The 20,301-nt window shown below is 39.1% G+C and overlaps 1 protein-coding gene and 1 non-coding gene across 6 annotated transcripts in view; one reads left to right on the top strand and one right to left on the bottom strand.

Moving 5' to 3' along the window:
- The window catches only part of DENND5B (DENN domain containing 5B), a 209,301-nt gene that overhangs the window by 134,553 nt on the left and 54,447 nt on the right, over window positions 1-20,301 (top strand). For all 5 annotated transcript variants that reach the window (XM_064377434.1, XM_064377433.1, XM_012458431.3 and 2 more), the window contains 3 exons: window positions 3,726-3,913; window positions 13,267-13,803; window positions 17,280-17,511. In XM_064377434.1, the coding sequence (XP_064233504.1) occupies window positions 3,726-3,913; window positions 13,267-13,803; window positions 17,280-17,511 (957 nt within the window). The remainder of the gene's footprint in view (window positions 1-3,725; window positions 3,914-13,266; window positions 13,804-17,279; window positions 17,512-20,301) is intronic.
- On the bottom strand, window positions 15,435-15,538 carry LOC135275552 (small nucleolar RNA U13). The gene has a single exon (XR_010343173.1). It is a non-coding gene; the product is annotated as a small nucleolar RNA U13 (small nucleolar RNA).

The following is a 20,301-nucleotide window of genomic DNA, read 5'->3' as shown; positions in this document are numbered from 1 at the left end:
ATACATTCATCACTTTGAGTATCAATTATAAAAAGACTTTCCTAAAATATTTCAGTTTAAAAAAATGCTAAAAGAAGAAAACTCAGCCTTTTATTTCGTGATTCAATTAAAAAGAATTGTCTTGTTTCTGCTGAGTAATTGTATTATTAAAAAGTGTGTGGGCTGGGCATGGTGGCTCACACCTATAATCTCACCACTTCGGCAGGCTGAGACACGCAGATCACCTGAGGTCAGGAGTTTGAGACCAGCCTGGCCAACATGGTGGAACCCCATCTCTACAAAAAAAAAAAAAAAAAAAAATTACCCAGGTATGGTGGCATGTGCCTGTAATCCCAGGTACTCGGGAGGCTGAGTGAGGCAGGAGAATTGCTTGAACCCAGGAGGTGGAGGTTGTAGTGAGCCAAGATCGTGTCATTGCACTTCAGCCTGGGCAACAAGAGTGAAAACTCCATCTCAAAAAAAAAAAAAAAAAAAAAAGTGTATGGTACTTCAACCAATCTTGAAGATAATGCAGAACTGGAGAGAAGAATAGACATGGAACACCCACAACACATGGATGGAGTAAAATCTACGCATGTCTTTTTAAGTAATAGATATCTAGCAGAATTATATACATTCTTATCCCTCTCATCTATTCATTCAACAATAACATTTTAGCCTCTTTTATATGCCAGATACTGTGGTAAATACTGAAGTTATAAGAATAACAAAGGCCCCAATCCTTGGTTGAAATGGATGGCCACAGAGTAGAATCTAAGGAGATTTCTCTGGATTTGGTCTTCATAGTATATAACTATAAATAACTGTCTCTTCCTACTCCTGGTGGGTTTTTGTTTTTGGGTTTTTTTGTTTGTTTTTTGAGATAGAGTCTCGCTCTGTCACCCAGGCCTGGAGTGCAGTGGTGCGATCTCAGCTCATTGCAACTTCTGCCTCCTCTGTTCAAGGGATTCTCGTGCCTCAGCCTCCCAAGTAGATGGGATTACAGGCATGTGCCACTATGCTTAATTTTTGTATTTTTACTAGAGACAGGGTTTTGCCGTGATGGGTAGACTGGTCTTGAACTCCTGGCCTCAGGTGATTCACCCACCTCGGCCTCCCAAAGTGCTAAGATTACAGGTGTGAGCCGCTGTGCCACTGTGCTTGGCTTTTTTTTTTTTTTTGAGCCGAAGTCTCGCTCTTTTGCCCAGGCTAGAGTGTAGTGGTGTGATCTCAGCTCACTGTAGCCTCCACCTCCCAGTTCAAGCGATTCTCCTGCCTCAGTCTCCCAAGTAGCTGGAATTACAGGTGACTGCCACCATGCCCAGCTGATTTTTGTAGTTTTAGTAGAGATGGGGTTTCATCATGGTGACCAGGCTCCTGACCTCAGGTAATCCACCCACCTCGGCCTCTCAAAGTGCTGGGATTACAGGCATGAACCACTGCACCTGGCTTGCCTTTTTTGTGTTTTGTTAGGATTCTGTTGAACTTAGGAGGAAAAAAAAAAATGTAACATTAAGTAGTATCAGTAAATTTTAGTCAGCACTGGCTGTGATTAGGCCCTGTGCTTCTATGGATAAAATCAGAGAAAATGGACACCACTCTGTCTTTAGGAAACCCACAGAGAGGAGAGGCAGCACTAGGGCCACGTGCCGTAGTGGAGTTCTGTGATAGTGCAGTACTTAAGTTAGTTCTGATTAGGGCAGTACTTAAGTTAGTTCTGATTAGGGCACAGTTTCTACACCTACATCCAGCAAACTTCAGGGGTTTCAGGTCAACTTTTCATCCTTACCCACGCCCGCCCCTGGGATAAAAACCCATATTGCCTGCAGTTCAAACATCTGCCTGATTATCCTAGCAGAGTGGCAGGAACTGATTGTCTGATCTCCTCTACTACCTGCCTCACCTACACAGACAGAACCAGCTATCTCAGCCTAGCTGCTTCTGTGGGCCTCAGCTGATAAAATGTGTGTGTCCACTTGAGGTAATTAGGTTAGTTCTTTGTGCTCATAGGACTGACCCCTACCTCTGAGGCCACCTGGTGTTTGTTTTAGAAGTTATTCTTGTAAACAGGTTTTTACCTAAAATTTGAATCTTTATGAATCAAATAAGGAAAATTTTAAGTAAACTTGGGCTGTGGATAACTGATGATTTGTTACCAAAAAGGTAGTCATTTAAAATTATGACACAAGAAAAAAAATTAAATGGAAGACATCCTGTTTATGCTTGGTCAGGTGTTTTTTGAGTTGATGTGAATCAAAAAGACTCCCCTAAAGTCTTTCTCACAAAGATTTTACTGTATTTGTTCACAATGTGTTTTATCCAAGGATTATTACAAGCCCACAATCCATTATCTTCAATTCTCAAATCCAAAAAATTCTGAAAACCAAACTTTTTTTTGTAACTCATTCATCAGCAAAACCAAACTTGAACCAAAGCGACCCTATTCATATTCTTTGATTATCTGTCCTACTGGGACACGTATGGTTTGCTGCAGAAATATTAATGTATATGATTATAGGATACTGCCCTAGATATGTGGTATATGTATGTGGTATATGCACCATATTGCTTTTCTAAATTAAAAAATCTGAATTCTAAAACATGTCTACTTCCAAACTTTAAATAGGAATTATGGACATATGTAAGTATAAAGTAGCCTTTACAGCGTGGTTTAAAAGGCCACTTTATTGTGGGCAGCTTTCAATTTTGATAAATTATTTAGTTCTTATAAACAAAACAAAAACACCAATCCTTAATTTTCTGTTAACTCGAGAATACCCAGATATGATAGTTTTGTGGTTAGGGGTTAGACATAGGAACCGTGACTGTGAATGCATGTATCTGTTTGACTTCTTGTACTCCCAAAATAAAGGCTGAAATAAATATAATAAATCAGCTAACCAAAAGCTATAGCCATGATCATATATACTGTACAAGAAAAAAGCTTCTGAAGGAGGTTGCAGTGAGCCAAGATTGTGCCACTGCACTCCAGCATGTGTGACAGGGGGAGACTCTGTCTCAAAAAAAAAAAGAAAAATGCCTCTGAATTGGGGATTGTGTGAGTATGCATGTATAAAAAAGTGATTAATAATGTTACACTGGCTGGGCGCGTTGGCTCACGCCTGTAATCCCAGCACTTTGGGAGGCTGAGGTGGGTGGATCGCTTGAGGCCAAGAGTTCGAGATCAGCCAGGCCAACATGGAGAAACCCCATCTCTACTAAAAATATAAAAATTAGCCTGTTGTGGTGGTGGGCATCTATAATCCCAGCTACTTGGGAGACTGAGGCAGGAGAATCAATTGAACCCGAGATGCAGAGGTTGCAGTGAGCTGAGATTGCCCTATTGCACTCCAGCCTGGGCAACAAAGTGAGACTCCATCTCAAAAATAATAATAATAATGTTACACTGTATCTTGTACATTTTTAGTGGGATAAATGCCAGGAGCAGTTTTATTAGTTCTTGATTCCTCCACACTTATAGAGGATATAAGTTCGCATACCTATGATTTTAAGAAGCAAAGAGTGTGATGATGTTTCCCACCTACCCACACCCCCTTAAAACTATTCAAATGAAACCATTTAATTCTTTAATTATAGTGAAATAGAACTGACCTATTTTCTGCATGATCACAAAGAAACATCTACTTTTAACACAGATTTTTTTTCTTAAAATCCACATTTTCCAGCTTAATGAAGTTACGTTTTTATTTTTACTCTTTCCCTCCCTTTTTCTTTGTTCTGTGCAGATTATCAACGCCTGATGACTGTGGCAGAAGGAATCACCACACTTTTGTTCCCATTTCAATGGCAACATGTTTATGTGCCCATCCTACCTGCTTCTCTGCTACATTTTCTTGATGCTCCTGTTCCTTATCTGATGGGCCTTCAGTCAAAAGAAGGAACTGACCGATCTAAACTAGAACTTCCTCAAGAGGTAAAACTACAATGAATGATGAAACATTTGCTGTTTGCTGATTTAGGTCAGGGTGACTTTTGTTAGATCACATTGTCTTTGTCCAAATTATATCTGTCTCTTTGACTCTCCTAACTCTCCAAGTAAGCCTAGGGGAGAGCCTGAGCTATAAAATGCAGGTTGTGACTCCTTATGATGACTACCACATAGTCGTTAACTAAACCTGGTTCGGAACAAGACAGCGGCCGATTTTTACAATTATAAATTTGTGAAGATGGAGCAGTGGTAGCATGATCTCATTGCTTTATTATTCTAGTAACATATTATTTTTTTCTTCATTCATGTTATAATTTTTGTTTTTAAACAATACAGCCTAGGTTTTAACATCCTTTAAAATCATTGTATCAATTAAGATGAATTTGATTTTGGACCCTATCAAATGAAAAGTAACATATTGCAGCAAACTAGGGATAATGGAAATATCCAGTACTTCGGTATTCTCTGTTTTCTGATACAAGGCCATTTATCAACCTGCTCTAAATATCAACTTGGCTTGATAGTTGAAATAAAAATTCTAACACCTAGCTTTTATGCCACCTTAAGGTTATTATACTTTCTGAGTGTTGCTCTTTCAAATGTTGTTTTTAAAAAATAGGCCGGGCTTGGTGGCTCATGCCTATAATCCCAGCACTTTGAGAGGCTGAGGTGGGTGGATCATGAGGCCAGGAGATGGAGACCATCCTGGCTAACATGGTGAAACCCCGTCTCTACTAAAAATACAAAAAATTAGCCAGGCGTGGTGGCACTCTGGAGGCTGAGGCAGGAGAATCGCTTGAACCATGGAGACGTAGGTTGCAGTGAGCTGAGATCACGCCACTGCACTCCAGCCTGGGTGACAAAGTGAGACTCTTTCTCAAAAATAAATAGAGAGAGATCCAAGATGGCTGATCACTAGCAGCTCGGGCTCGTAGCTCCCAGTGAAAGCGCAGAGAACGAGAGGACGCCACACTTTCAGACGAATATTTGTTGCTCATGGACCAAGAGATTCCCAGCTGAGGAGCCCCACGGGTCGCCAGGGCGACTCTTGTGGCCGGCGTGGCGGTTTTGCTGGTGCCTTAGCGCAGCAGTTCTTGGTGCAGAGTCTGGAGATTCCCGGGCAGAAAAGCACCATCAATCTTAACACCACTGTTTAGGCTGGCGCAGTGGATTGCTCAGCTTTCGGCGCTGGGAATCAACAAGTTGGACGTCTGCTCAGAGACCTAGTTAGAAAGTCGGTAATTACAAAGACAACAGACGGATAAATATATAATGAAGGGAAGAAACCAGCCTAAAAAGGCAGAGAATACTCAAAATCAGAATGCCTCTCCCTCTACAGGGGATCACAGTTCCTCATCAGTAACGGAACAAGGCTTAATGGAGAACGAGTGTGTTCCAATAACAGAAGCAGGTTTCAAAAGGTAGGTGATAAGAAACTTCAGTGAATTAAAAGAACTTGTTCTAACCCAATGCAAAGAAACTAAGAACCTTGAAAAAAGGTTTGACGAAATGTTAACGAGAATGGACAATTTAGAGAGGAATATAAGTGAATTGATGGAGCTGAAAAACACAACACGAGAACTTCGCAAAGCTTGCACAAGTTTAAACAGTCGAATTGATCAAGCAGAAGAAAGGATATCAGAAGTCGAGGACCAGCTCAGTGAAATGAAATGAGAAGACAAGATTGGAGAAAAAAGGATGAAAAGGAATGAGCAAAGTCTCCAGGAAATATGGGACTATGTGAAAAGACCTAATTTACGTTTGATAGGTGTACCTGAATGTGACGAAGAGAATGAATCCAAGTTGGAAAATACTCTTCAGGATATCATTCAGGAAAACTTTCCCAACCTGGCAAGGCAGGGTAATATTCAACTCCAGATAATACAGAGAACACCACAAAGATATTCTTCAAGAAGACCAACCCCAAGGCACATAATCGCCAGATTTATTAGGGTTGAAATGAAGGAGAAAATACTAAGGGCAGCCAGAGAGAAAGGTCAGGTTACCCATAAAGGGAAACCTATCAGACTTACAGCAGATCTCTCAGCAGAAACCCTACAAGTCAGAAAAGAGTGGGGACCAATATTTAACATCGTTAAAGAAAAGAACTTTCAACCCAGAATTTCCTATCCAGCCAAACTAAGCTTTATGAGCGAAGGAAAAATTAAATCTTTTGCGAACAAACAAGTACTTAGAGAGTTCACCACCACCAGGCCTGCTTTACAAGAGCTTCTGAAAGAAGCACTATACATATAAAGGAACAACCAATATCAGCCTTTCCAAAAATATATCAAAAATAAAAGAACATTAACACAATGAAAAATTTACACTAACTAATGTGCAAAACAGCCAGCTAGCATCAAATTCCAGTATTAAACTTATATATATTCTAATTGGATAAAAAGCCAAAACCCATCGGTATGCTGCATCCAGACCCATCTCACATGCAACGATACACAAAGACTCAAAACAAAGAGAAGGAGGAAGATTTACCAACCAACCAGAGAGTAAAAATAAACAAATAAACAAAAAGCAGGAGATGCAATTCTCACCTCTGATAAAGTAGACTTTAAAGCAACAAAGATCAAAAGAGGCAAAGAAGGACATTACATAATGGCAAAAGGATGAATGTAACAAGAAGAGCTAATGATTCTATAGATCAACCAGACAGAAAATTAACAAGGACATCCAGGACTTGAACTCAGACCCGGAACAAGTAAACTTAATAAACATTTATAGAACTCTCCACTTCAAATACACAAAACGTACATTACCACCTCACACCTATTCCAAAAGTGACTACATAATTGGAAGTAAATCACTCCTCAGTAATCGTATAGCATTTCATAGATTTAAATGAAATATTGGTTGGCTGCTTGTTATTTTCTTCCCTTATTCCTTCCCATCTACATCATTAAGTATAATTATTGGTATAAAAGAGGTTTTCAATACCCATTACTAAACTGCATTCTAGCCTGGGCAAGAAAGCAATACTCCCATTCTCTCTCTCTCTTTCTCTTCCTTTTTCTTCCTCTTCTTCATTCTTTTTTTCTTTCTATCTTCCAAAAAAAAAAAAAGAAATTTCTCCTTGCAAGTCTGAACCTCAGCTATTTCAAATCTTCAGTGATTACTCAATTCACAACTAAAGATTTTTAATATAATGCCTATATATTCAGATATAAAGATTATTGACTTAGAGCAATGTCATTATTTAAAATATTGCTGTGAGTACTTCAATACAACTTTGATTCTTCATAATATCATTTTGACTAGAAAATATATGGAATATAGTTACCTAAACCCCTTAAAAAAAAAAATACAAAACTAACCAGGTGTGGTGGCATACACTGTAGTCCCAGCTACTCGGGAGGCTGAGGTGGGAGGATCTCTTGAGCTCAGGAGGTAGAGGCTGCAGTGAGCTGAGATCACACCACTGCACTCCAGCCTGGGCAGCAGAGTGAGGCCCTGTCTCAAAAGATAAAAATAAAAGTTTAAAGGCAGTGAAACTACTTCATATGATATTATAATGGTGTATAGATGTTATTATACCTTTAAAAAAAAATAATAAATAAATAAACAAGAATTATTGAAAGCAGTTTGAATCTAATTTTTACCTATTGTTAGTGGTACTGAGGATTACTGTGTAAAGCCTTTGAAATGAAACACGGATGAGAGTGTGCCACACAGCCTTTTAAAAAACATAAGATGATTAATTACTTTATATCACTAGCTATTTAATTTGTACCTTTCTTAATAAAATCTCATGCCGAGATTCACCTTTATTTGTCTTATTTTCCATCGAGATTTTCATTTTAGTAAGTGAATTTAACACACTAAGCCACAGCCATTATATCCTGTAATAGTTCTCATAATCATCTGCTTACTTTTATTCTAGTGAATATTTCCCCACAAAAATGAACATTTTTGCTCAAAGAAAAATAGTTTGATTCAGATCACATAAGATGCATATACAGACTTGTTCTTTTTGGGCTTGTGCATCTTTTTCTTGTCTGTTTTACCTCTATTCTCTATTCCTTGAATTTTCTTGTTTTCTCTTTGATTAATCTAGTATATTGTCTGCTTAAAGAAGTTAATCCTTTAAATTTTCAAGGAAAAAGAAATAGACTAGTCAAATACATTTGGTTTTGAAGACTTAAGGACGTTTTAGTTTCTTGTTGAGTATCTGATCTATTTTATACATTAATCGTGTACTATTTTTATAAGATTATATATTGTCTTTCCATTTTTGTAACAATTGTTGAGAGATTTTTAAATGTCACCTTGATATATCTATAGTTGGAAAACCTTTCTATCGCTATGCCTGTATGTATACACTAAAGATGAACAAATTTAGGGATTCTGAAAGCTCTTACAGTAATGTCTGTGATTTTCTAATTTTTCATTCAAGAGATCAACACTGTTTAATAAATACACATACCCATCTGTTCATAGAGTAGAATAATACGAAATAACCTGAATTAGCTGTGGAAATAGCAGTGCTTCTGTGTAGAAACTATAAATCAGGGCATCATTGTTTTATAAGGAAAGGCTAACAGTCTATCACTTTGTTCTGGCATTATTTTACAATGAGATGAAATAATCTGCTTCACATAATTTTGGGGAGGAAGTGGATATAGAAATAGTCATTTAAAAAATGCCTTAAATATACTCACTAGTAATACTTCCCTCCATCTTTTCCTGAAAATGCTGAAATAATGGCTAAAAATAGTGATATAAGTCTTCTAAACATAGTTACAAAAATGACAAGTTTACAAAATGATTATTTTAAGAAAGTATGATTTTAGTTGCTAGCTAACTAATGTAACTACATAGATTTATAAATTAATCACCCACTAGCTATCCCCATGATTTAAAAGTGATAGGCATCAGTAGCCATTTGTAATACTGATTTTTAGGGAGTAGGGTAGAGCGAGTGAGGGTGGAAGGAAGGCACTGAAGATTAATTGCATGGAGTACACTTCACTTTCTACTATTCTTGCTCATCTTCACAGTAACTGGTGGACAAAAAGTTAAGAGAAAAACTGAAACGGAGCTGCTTTTGCAACTTTGTTTTTGTCGTATCTTGCCCTAAGATTCTGAGGGAATAGTTTATTTAATTTTTGAGACAGGGTCTCACTGTCACCCAGGCAGGAATGCAGTGGGCACAGCTCACTGCAGCCTTGACCTCCTGAGCTCAGGAGATCCTCCCACCTCAGCCTCATGAGTAGCTGGTATGAGAGGCACACACCACCAGCTATTTATTATTATTTATGGAGATGGAGTCTCTACATTGCCCAGGCTGGTCTTGAACTCTTGGACTGAAGTGATCCTCCAGCCTTGGCCTCCCAAAGATTACTAGCATGATCCATAGCATCTGGCCCAGAGGGAATATTTTAAATGCTCTCCTCTCTCTGGCTTATCCTCAAGCTGGCTTGACTTCAGATACTGAGAAGTGAGATCACTTATTAAACATGCAGAGAGCTGCATTAGTCTCTTATTTGTGGATACTTCCTGCACTTGCCTACAGTTTTAAGGTTCCCCCAAATGACCATCTCCTCAGAACTTATTCTTGGATTTGCCGAGCAGTTGTCTCATACGCTATTTGTGTAGAATATAGTGGGAGACATCAAGTAAAATAAGAGGTGATTTCTGCTCTTCAAAAGTCATTTACAAATACCAATAACAGGTTAAAAAGTGAGTTAGTAAGGAATGAGTGAACGGAGAAGATACAGAGGAGATCAGAATGCCTTTAGGGTAAGGGTTTAGGAAGGTTTCATGACAGAAGAGATGATTAAGAAGACGGCATCTCACTCTGTGGCCCAGGCTAGAGTGCAATGGCACCATCTCAGCTCACTGCAACCTCTGCCTCCCAGTTTCAAGCGACTCTCTTGACTGACCTTCCTGAGAAACTGGGATTACAGGTGCATGCCACGATGTCAAGTTAATTTTTGTATTTTTCACTAGAGATGGGGTTTCACCATGTTGACCAGGCTGGTCTTGAACTCCTGACCTCAAATGATCCACCCGCCTCAGCCTCCCAAAGTGCTGGGATTACAGGCATGAATCGCTGCACCTGGCCACTTTTGTTGTTGTTGTTGCTGTTGTTTTTGATACAAAGTCTCACTCTGTCACCCAAGCTGGAGTGCAGTGGCATGATCTTGTCTCACTGCAACCTCTGCCTCCTGGGTTCAAGCAATCCTCCTACCTCAGCCTCCCAAATAGCTGGGATTACAGGTACCTGCCACTACGTCCAGCTAATTTTTTGTATTTTTAGTACAGACGGGTTTCACCATGTTGGCCAGGCTGGTCTCGAACTCCTGACCTGGTGATTCTCCCACCTCAGCCTCCCAAAGTGCTGAGATTACATGCATGAGTCACCACACCTGGCCCACTTTTGTTGTTGTTGTTGTTTTGATGTATTTATTAACTTTTTTTGTTTTTAATAGGAAGTAGTTACATACCATGAAGGCTTGTGAGCAGTGTTGATCAGTAGAAATATTTAGTCCTAAAACGATGTCAGATTGAGGTGTTAAATAAATTTTTATCAGGTAATACTTACTGAGCTCTTCTGAAAAATTTTTTTAATTTAATGGTGTTAAAAGTGAGAAGCGATGTATCAGAATGGAGAGTTCTTGTTTGTTTTAGAGAAAGGGCTTTTTGGTTTTCTTCAATACGTTTTCATAACACAGTTTGTATTTCCTGTTCTACTTTGTGATAATCAAAGCCCCAGCTTGGGCCCTCTTAAGCAGACCTAGGAGACTTTTATTGGATCATGAAGACAGGCCAGTAGCTGTGGTGTTGGAACTCCTACCTTGTAGCACACTTTCGGCTCAGCAGTGATTTCATGAGCATAATAAGCTTTCAAATTTCAGAAAATGTATCATTTTCCCTTTTCATAGGAGGAGGAGAGGGATAGAAAAAGGTAGTAGGAAGGCATTAATGAAGGGGATAGTACAAAATCTAAGTGGTGGGAGGTTGCTGGTTAACATTTAGATTAGCAACTTAGTAAATTTTTTCTTCCATTTTAAAGATACTGAATCATCCATTGGAATTATGTGACCTACTTTCTCCATTTAAGCCTTTCAATGTAAAGAATGGTGTAGGCAGTACTACTGTCTTCAGCAAGATGTGACATTTCAGTTCTTAATTTATTTAGAAAACTACTGACATTGGAGGTGAGGAAAAATAGTGGGGAAAGGCCATAAACCACCAGTCTGTTTGAAGGTGCACATTTGGAACAGGTGCCAGGAAGTCACCTAACTTCTTGGGCCTTGGTTTCTTCATCTGCAAAATGAAAAGGCTGGATTCAAAGATTACATCAGACTTTAGGAGTCATTGCTGATCATTTGGCTTTGAATGGAGAGAAATCTTGATTTTTTTTTTTTTTTTTTTCGACAGAGTCTTGCTCTGTTTTGCCTAGACTGGAGTGCAGTGGCACAATCTTGGCTCACTGCAACCTCTGCCTTCTGGGTTCAAGTGATTCTCCTGCCTCAGCTTCCCAAGTAGCTGGGATTATAGGCACATGCCACCATGCCCAGCTAATTTTTATAGTAGAGATGGGGTTTTACCATGGTGTCCATGCTGGTCTCAAACTCCTGACCTCAAGTCATCTGCCCACCTCAGCCTCCCAAAGTGATGGAATTACAGGCGTGAGCCACCATGCCAGGCCTCATTTTGAGTTTTTATTGAACTTAGTTTAGAATTTCACTGTGCTGCTTGCTAATTGGTTTCTAACATGAAGAGCAAAGACCAAGAGAAAAACAATACCCAACTGTTTGCTTTCCCCTTTCCCCTTACTTTGCCATCTAGGATCAAAGAACAGTATGAATTTTCCCCTTGGTGACCTGGGGGTGGGAAAGCCAGGGAGAAACACAGGGTGAAGCTTCTTATTTTGTTTATTGACTTCCACCCCATGCCTTGTGTTCAACCATTAATGTAATCAATTTTTTTTTTTTTTTGTGACAGAGTTTCACTGTCACCAGGCACCAGGCACCAGGCTGGAATGCAGTGGTGCGATATCAGCTCACTGCAACCTCCACCTCCCAGGTTCAAGCAATTCTCCTGCCTCAGCCTCCCGAGTAGCTGGGACTACAGACGTGCACCACCATGCCCAGCTAATTTTTATATTTTAGTAGAGACGGGGTTTCACTGTGTTGGCCAGGATGGTCTCAATCTCTTGACCTCGTGATCCGCCCCTCAGCCTCCCAAAGTGCTGGGATTACAGGCGTGAGCCACTGCGCCTGGCCCAATGTTGTTTGTATGTGATAGGCTACACTTTTGGCATCCTGCACCCCAGTCTAGAAGCACAGCCTTCTTTTAACAACCTTGTTCTGATTAAGAGAATATTGACAGTGAAGGTATAAAATACAATTTGGAATCTACAGATACCTGAGGGATAATCAGAACTTTATGCATATGCTTGGCCTCTTGAATTTTCTGCATCTATTTGAAAAATATTTATTCAAAATAAATTCCAAATGTAGAGTGTAAGCAAACTCAAAAAAAAAATTTCTTCTGATTTTTGTCACCTCTTTTTCTCAACTCAAAATATCTTGAGTAAACTTCTGATTATTCAGAGGTTAATCATTTGTAGTTATATATGCACTTGCCTCTACTACCTCTCTTTGCCTCCTGCATTAGGTATAATGAGTTCTGAAATGATTTTGCTCTAGGAGGTTTAGTAAATTTTGAGTAAAGTGAAAATTTGTGGATTATCTGTGAATTGGATTAATGTTACCACTTTCATCCTATTGGGAGATACTATAGCTGCTGATTTTTAATGATTATTGTCAATTCTAAATTACAGATCTTAGAGCAGTGGAGTGGCAAAGAAAGTTCAAGTGAGCACTTTACCTAATATTATTTAATTGTAAGGTCTTAGGAGTCTGGGCACCCAAACCCTCATGGGAATGCCTAATGGATGCCAAACGTTAGAAAATCGTATCAGATTATAATATATTGCTGAGACCCAGAAAAAATTATCATATATATTAAGTATGGTATAAAAATACTCACATAGGGGACATTGATGGAAAAGGAGGTTATTTTTAAAGAGTAAGAAATTCTAAACCTTGTGAAGATCAACATAAAAGGCATCATAATCTATGCTTTTGTTTGTAATAGTTGGAAAGATTTTTTTGTTTTTTCTTTTTGTGGAAACGAGGTCTTGCCATGTTTCCCAGTCTTGTCTCAAACTCCTAGGCTCAAGCGATCCTTTTGCTTTCGCCTCCCAGAGTGCTGGAATTATAGGTGTGAGCCACCATGGCTGGCTGACAAGAATATTTTAGAACATAGAATTCCTTTATTTTAAACCTTTGTATTTCATTTTTCTCTTTCAGGCTAATTTATGTTTTGTGGACATTGACAACCATTTTATTGAGTTGCCTGAAGAATTTCCACAGTTCCCCAATAAAGTGGATTTTATCCAAGAACTCTCTGAGGTTCTTCTTCAGTTTGGGATCCCTCCTGAGGGCAGCCTACATTGCAGTGAGAGTACCAGCAAACTGAAGAATCTGGTTCTGAAAGACTTGGTCAATGACAAAAAGAATGGCAATGTCTCCACTAATAACATCAGCATGTATGAGTTACTAAAGGGCAATGAAACCATAGCCCGCTTGCAGGCTCTGGCCAAGCGGACTGGTGTGGCTGTGGAAAAAATGGACCTCTCTGCTTCTCTGGGTGAAAAAGACAAGGATTTAAAACTGCAGTGTGAAGAGGCAGAACTAAGGGACTACCAGCTCAATGTACAGCTCCGAGAGGTCTTTGCTAACCGCTTTACACAGATGTTTGCAGATTATGAAGCATTTGTCATTCAGACTGCCCAGGACATGGAATCTTGGCTGACCAACCGGGAACAGATGCAGAACTTTGACAAAGTAAAAAGAACCATAGTTTTCCTTTTTGTGGTTATTAGTGCCTTTATTACTGATTTAAAAATTTTTTTTTCTTTTGTGCCTATGCTTACCCATATATTATTTCTTTTGTTAACCTTTTTTAAATGTAGACGTTTTGTCCTACATCCCATTAAGAACTTTCCTTTACCAAGCATTTTTGCATTAGATAAAATAATTTTACAAGAAGGCAAATCAGCCAGCTCATTGAGCTGGTCATTAAATTGTGTGTTAAATTACCTGTAATCTCATTTTAAATTTTTCTTTACCTTGAAGATACTTAAATTATAGAAACTCAGGCCAGGTGCGGTGGCTCATGCCTGTAATCCCAGCACTTGAGGAGTCTGAGGCAGGTGGATCACGAGGTCCAGAGTTCAAGACCAGCCTGGCCAATGTGGTCAAACCCCATCTCTACTAAAAATACAAAAAATTAGTCGGGCATGGTGGTATACACCTGTAGACCCAGCTACTCAGGAGGCTGAGGCAGGAGAATCACTTGAACCGGGGAGGCAGAGTTTGCAGTGAGCTGAGATGGCACCACTGCATTCCATCCTGGGCAACAGAGTGAGACTCCGTCTCAAAAACAAAAACAAAAAATTATAGAAAAACGCTTAGATTTTGCAGGTTTTCCAAATCCATTAATACTCTTTGACCTTATAATGGTTTTATTTGCTCTTATTTTATGATCAAGTCTAGTTAGATAAGCCTACTCCTTTTTGAATAAATCTATACATATTTAGTCTTTATCCTATCAGGAAGTCACAACTTGTCCATGTAAATGTAACAGTTTAGTTTCAGAAGCCAGATTTCTCTATCTCATTCTAAGATCAAAGGAGAAAAAGTGACTAAATTAGATCTTATGACTGTAAGTATAAAATGGTTCCAAAGATTTTGGTAAGGGAAGATAGAAAATGATATCAGCTTTCCATTGTCCTGTGAGGAGTTCTGGATTCTTCTGCCAGGTTTTTTTCACCTATCTCGTAGATTTTTTTTTCCAGACAGATGCACTTAGGATTATATATTAACTTTTTTAGGTTACCAGGGTACAGTTTGGTTCTCTGCCTCTGTGATTGCCGAGGTACAATACTGCTATTAAAATGTATCGTGGATTTCACTAAGTGGCATCTTTGTGTCATGAAAGGCCTTCTGAAGGGGCTGATACATTCCAAGAAGCTTATCTACAACAGTGGAGAATTTTTGGAAATAATTAAAATTTTGCATAAAGGTACATAGTGGCTGGGCATGGTGGCTCACACTCATAATCCCAACACTAGGAGGCTGAGGCTGGAGGATCATTTGAGGCCAAGAGTCTGAGACCAGCCTAGGCAACATAGCGAGAACTCATCTCTACAAAAAATTTTAAAATTAGCCAGGTGTGGTGTTGTGCATTTGTGGTCGCAATGACTCTGGAGGCTGAGGGGGATCACTTGAGCCTGGGAAGTTGAGGCTGTAGTGAGGGAAGATGATTCCACTGCACTCCAGTTTGGGCAAGAGAGTGAAACCCTGTCTCAAAAAAATAAATAAATAAAAGATAATTTTTTTACTTCATCAGATATTTTTTCTGTTGGAGGATAATGTATGTTGAACAGTTATGTTCTGATGTGCTTTGTTTTTCCCATCAGACAGGTAATATGCCAACATGGTAACAAAGTTTGATAAAGGCACACCTCACACATGAGCATGAAAAGCCAATCACTACATTTATGAACTACAAAAGCATCCTGATGCCCTTTGTGTTTGAGAAAACTTGTTTAATATTAACAACTCTTTGCTTCTTTAAGTGTGTTCCTGCCCTTAGGTTCCTTTCTCATGAATCAACCATTTTCCATACTTTTTCTTATCTAGCTTAGAACTAATCTGTGTATATCCTAGGTTTATCCTTGGGGCAATTCAAATTCTTACCTAAATCAAGCCCTGATCCTTCCTTCCTTCTTAATCTTTATGTAGCCTCAAACTATAAATGAAATTCTTTTTATATAACCCCTAAAGAAATGAAACTTTTCTGTTGGATTCCAGAAGGCTTATAATTATCTTTCACTAGGAAAATTTGCAGGACATATTAGTTCTACAAGCCACATCTTTGCTGACCTCAAATTTTATAGTCTGTGAGGGTCTGAACGTCAAAATCCAGATTTTTTTTAAAATGGCCATTTGATCTATAAAAAGTAAAATCGATATTTATTGGTGGAGGTGAACTGATTTCTAGAGACTACTGTGACTGTTTCTGTGGTTATTTGGATTTACGTATATATACCTGAACTATAGAACTACTTAAAGTGAGTAAGTGGAATTCCATGAGGAAATTTTAAAAAGACCTCCTAAATTTCAGAATGAAAAATACACATGCTAGCAAGAAGCTGATGAGTATTTTTAAAAGTCACCTTATGTCAGAACTTACCCTTTCATCTTTCCCCTTCTGGCTTCTGCCATACAAAAATAAAAACCAACCCAGCAACCAAAATAGGAATTTACTTCCAAATTTTAGCTAGTACTGCTTTGAATCTAGAATTCCTGTACACAATGGACATGAAGAACAACAGAAAAAAAGTTAAAACTTTTAATTAGGAACTGATTATGATGTACTGAACCATCCCATGCATCAGACAGGCTAGTAACAGGAAAGGTGTACAACTTACTGTGCATGTTCTCCAAAGGCTTGCTTCTGATGGCTTTTCAGGCAATGCTTTGGTTTTTTTGTTTGTTTTTTGGAAATGGTATCTCACTATATTTCTTTAGGCTGACCTCAAGCTCCTGGGCTCACAGAGTCCTCCCACTTCAGCCTCCCTAGTGGCTGGGACTGTAGGTGGGCACAACCATGCCCAGCTTCCAGGCAGTGCCTTTTTTAGTTGTTAAGGCTGAGACTCTTGTGTCAGCACAAGTGTGGATGGAATTTGACCTTGGCTTAACACTAATCTATCGGTTTCTAACAGTCTAGAAAAGCATTCCCTTGAAGAACAACAAAAGAATTTCACCCATAAGCATAAATTTCATGTCCTTTTTTTTTTTTTTAAGAAAAATGCTGATGTGTTTATTGTATCGGTTAATGATCTCACTACCTTATGGCTTGAATGTATATTGCATAGGCTAGGAATAGAGAACAAGAAATTATAGCTTACTGGGGAAAGGGATAAAAATTTTTAACTGCAAGTGAAGTGGATGCTTGACAATCGTATAGCAACTTATCTATCTTCATTAATGATGCCCTCTCTTCTACATAATGGTCGTAAGGATCAGAATGTAAATCAATTTTGTAAGTTAAGATCAGTGCTAGAGACCTGAGTGACCTACATTCTCTGAATTTAGGAAAATGGAAAGAAAAGTGGATTTTTAAGAATTTTTGAATTTCAAGTGTCAGTTTTAGAAGACTAAAAAGAATGTCCTGAGTTAACAATTTTTAGGCTTAACATATAGTGTTGAGGTGGTCTCTTTGCACTAATAATTTCCTAATTATCTCATTACAGGCTTCCTTTCTGTCTGACCAGCCTGAGCCTTACCTGCCATTTCTTTCACGCTTCATTGAAACACAGATGTTTGCCACCTTTATTGATAATAAAATTATGTCTCAGTGGGAAGAGAAAGATCCTTTGCTTCGGGTCTTTGACTCTCGGATTGATAAGATAAGGCTGTATAATGTAAGGGCACCTACCTTGCGGACATCTATATATCAGAAATGCAACACTTTAAAAGAAGCAGGTACATTTGCCATGCCTTTTAAATTAAATTAAAATCCATGATCGTTCTTTTTCCACAAATTGTTGGCCTTATGTACAACAAAATTAATTTTCAGTTTTAGACTTCATGGCTAATCCTGGTATTATATCAAGAAATGCTTTGTAAATTTTTCTTTCTGTTTCTGTGAGTCCCATTCCTACTTGACATTCCTCTTCCCTTATCAGAAGAGGAAAAACGTAATAAATTGAATCAAGTATGACTGGCAGGTTGCTATGATTTTTGTTTTTGTTTTTGAGACGGATCTCACTCTGTTGCCCAGACTGGAGTGCAGTGGCATAATCTCGGCTCACTACCTTCTGGGTTCAAACGATTTTTCTGCCTCTGTCTCCCAAGTAGCTGAGATTACAGGCACATGCTTCCACGCCCAGCTAATTTTGTATTTTGTATTTTTAGTAGAGACGGGGTTTCACCATGTGGGCCATGCTGGTATTGAACTCCTGACCTCAGGTGATCTGCCCTCCTCGGCTTCCCAAAGTGCTGGGATTACAGGCGTGAGCCACCGTGTCCAGACTGAATTTTGTTTTATTCTCTTTATTGCCTAAATGGAAAAAATATTAATTTATGTCTTGCTAGTTATGTTTCCTTTTTACTTCTCACCTCTTCTTTATATCCAAGAAGGGATAACTTTTCATTTAAAACAGTAAATCTTAAGTCCTGCTTAATTTACATAATAAAAGTCTTTGCTTTAGTAGTGCCATTAATTATAATCACTTCATTTATTGAAATTAAATCTGAGTCAGGCCAGGCATGATGGCTCACACCTGTAATCCCTGCACTTTGGAAGGCTGAGGTGGGCAGATCACTTGAGATCAGGAGTTCGAGACCAGCCTGGCCAACATGGCAAAACCTCATCTCTACTACAAATACAAAAATTAGCCGGGCATCGTGGCATGTGCCTGTAATCCCACCTCCTAGGAGGGCTGAGATGGGAGAATCCACTTGAACCCCGGAGTCAGAGGTTGCAGTGAGCCAAGATGGCACCATTGCACTCCAGCCTGGGCAACAGAGCGAGACTCTGTCTCAAAAAAAAAAAAAAAGTAAGTAAATCTGAGTCTTAGCCAGTCTTGTCTGGCAATATAATATAGTCCATTAAATATCATATTAATAACCAACATTTACAGTATGCACTATGTCAGTCATCATGCCAGGAGTTGTTGATGAATTTTTTTTTTTTTTTTGAGACAAGGTCTCAGGCTGGAGTGCAATGGTGCCATCATGGCTCACTGCAGCCTCAACCACTCAGGCTCAGGTGATCTTCCTACTGCAGCCTTTGGGAGAACTGGTACTACAGGGACATGCCACCACCCCCAGCTAAGTTTTTATATTTTTTGTAGAGACAGGGTTTCACCATTTGCCCAGGTTATTATCTTATCTTGGTTGGTTTTGAACTCCTGGGCTCAAGCGATCTACCTGCTTCAGTTTCTCAAAGTGCTAGGATTACAGACGTGAGCCACTGTGCCTGGCCCGGCACTCTTCTTTTTTTTGAAACAGAATCTCGCTCTTGTCACCCAGGCTGGAGTGCAGTGGTGCCATCTCAGCTCACTGCAACCTCTGCCTCCTGGGTTCAAGTGATCCTCCCAGCACAGCCTCCCAAGTAGCTGGGACCACAGACACACATCACCACACCCGGCTAGTTTTCTGTATTTTTAGTAGAGACAGGGTTTCACCACATTGCCCAGGCTGGTCTCGAACTCCTGAGCTCAAACAAAACACCCACCTAGGCCTCCCAAAGTGCTAGCATTACAGGCATGAACCATCATGTCTGGGCTGGAACACATTTATATATTGTTTTATGACTGTCCTCATTTTACAGTTGAGAAAACTGAGAGGTTAAGTAACTTGCCTGTGGTTGCATAGCTAGTGATTGGTCGAGCCATGGTTTGAATTCAGATCTGACTGATTTCTGGCACGTGAAGTCTTAACATCATGTTAGCTTTTCATTCAAGAAAGAACTATGTAAAATTTACTAGTCGACAGTTATTTTAAACATTTATGCCTGGTTTCTAACCTGTTCTTTGCCAGATAAACAGATACCTATGACCTGACTGTCTCTCCCTTTTATTTCTTTCTCTTCAAATGCTGGAGTTATTTGACAGCAACTTTTCCTCTGGAGAAAAAAGAGGCAGCAAATGTGGAGCTTCCTTGATCTGCCTGTCTTGCTTGTTTGCCTTTCCCACTTTACTTAAATAGATCAAAGTCAGGAATGATGATGCTGAAGCTTTAGCATATGTAAGGGAGAAGTATGTGAATGATGTCTTTTATGTAACTATAGAAACATCACCCTGTTGTATTCCCACTATCAGGGTAGATCCTTGGAGCCCCTTCAGGAAGTGGCAATTACCTATGTGGTTTTGGAGATTGAGGAAGTAGAATAAATGAAATTGTCTATCCTTATTTAGAGAATAAAAGGACTTCCAGTGCCTTAATAGCCATGTGAATAGCATAATGCCTTGTGAAAATTTCATTTCTCCCTTCCTGATGGAATTTTTTTAGATGGAACTAAGCACCAATACCTTAATTGTGTGCTTCCAGAAAATCTTTTCAATTGAAATAGATTTTTCTTTTAGCCTCTCAGAGAGTTTGGTACTCATGCTGTCATCAAAGAAATTATATAATACTCTTGAAAATATACCATTGTGGTCAGACACAATGGCTAACGCCTATAATCCCAGCACTTTGGGGAGGTCCAGGTGGGTGGATCACCTGAGGTCAGAAGTTCAAGACCATCCTGGCTAACATGGTGAAACCCCG

Source organism: Aotus nancymaae, unplaced genomic scaffold, assembly GCF_030222135.1.
Source record: "Aotus nancymaae isolate 86718 unplaced genomic scaffold, 86718_ANA_hifiasm-v0.15.2.pri h1tg000016l, whole genome shotgun sequence".
Taxonomy (NCBI): Eukaryota; Metazoa; Chordata; class Mammalia; order Primates; family Aotidae; genus Aotus; species Aotus nancymaae.
Note: the sequence above shows the minus strand (reverse complement) of the source record. Positions and strands in the feature narration are given on the sequence as shown.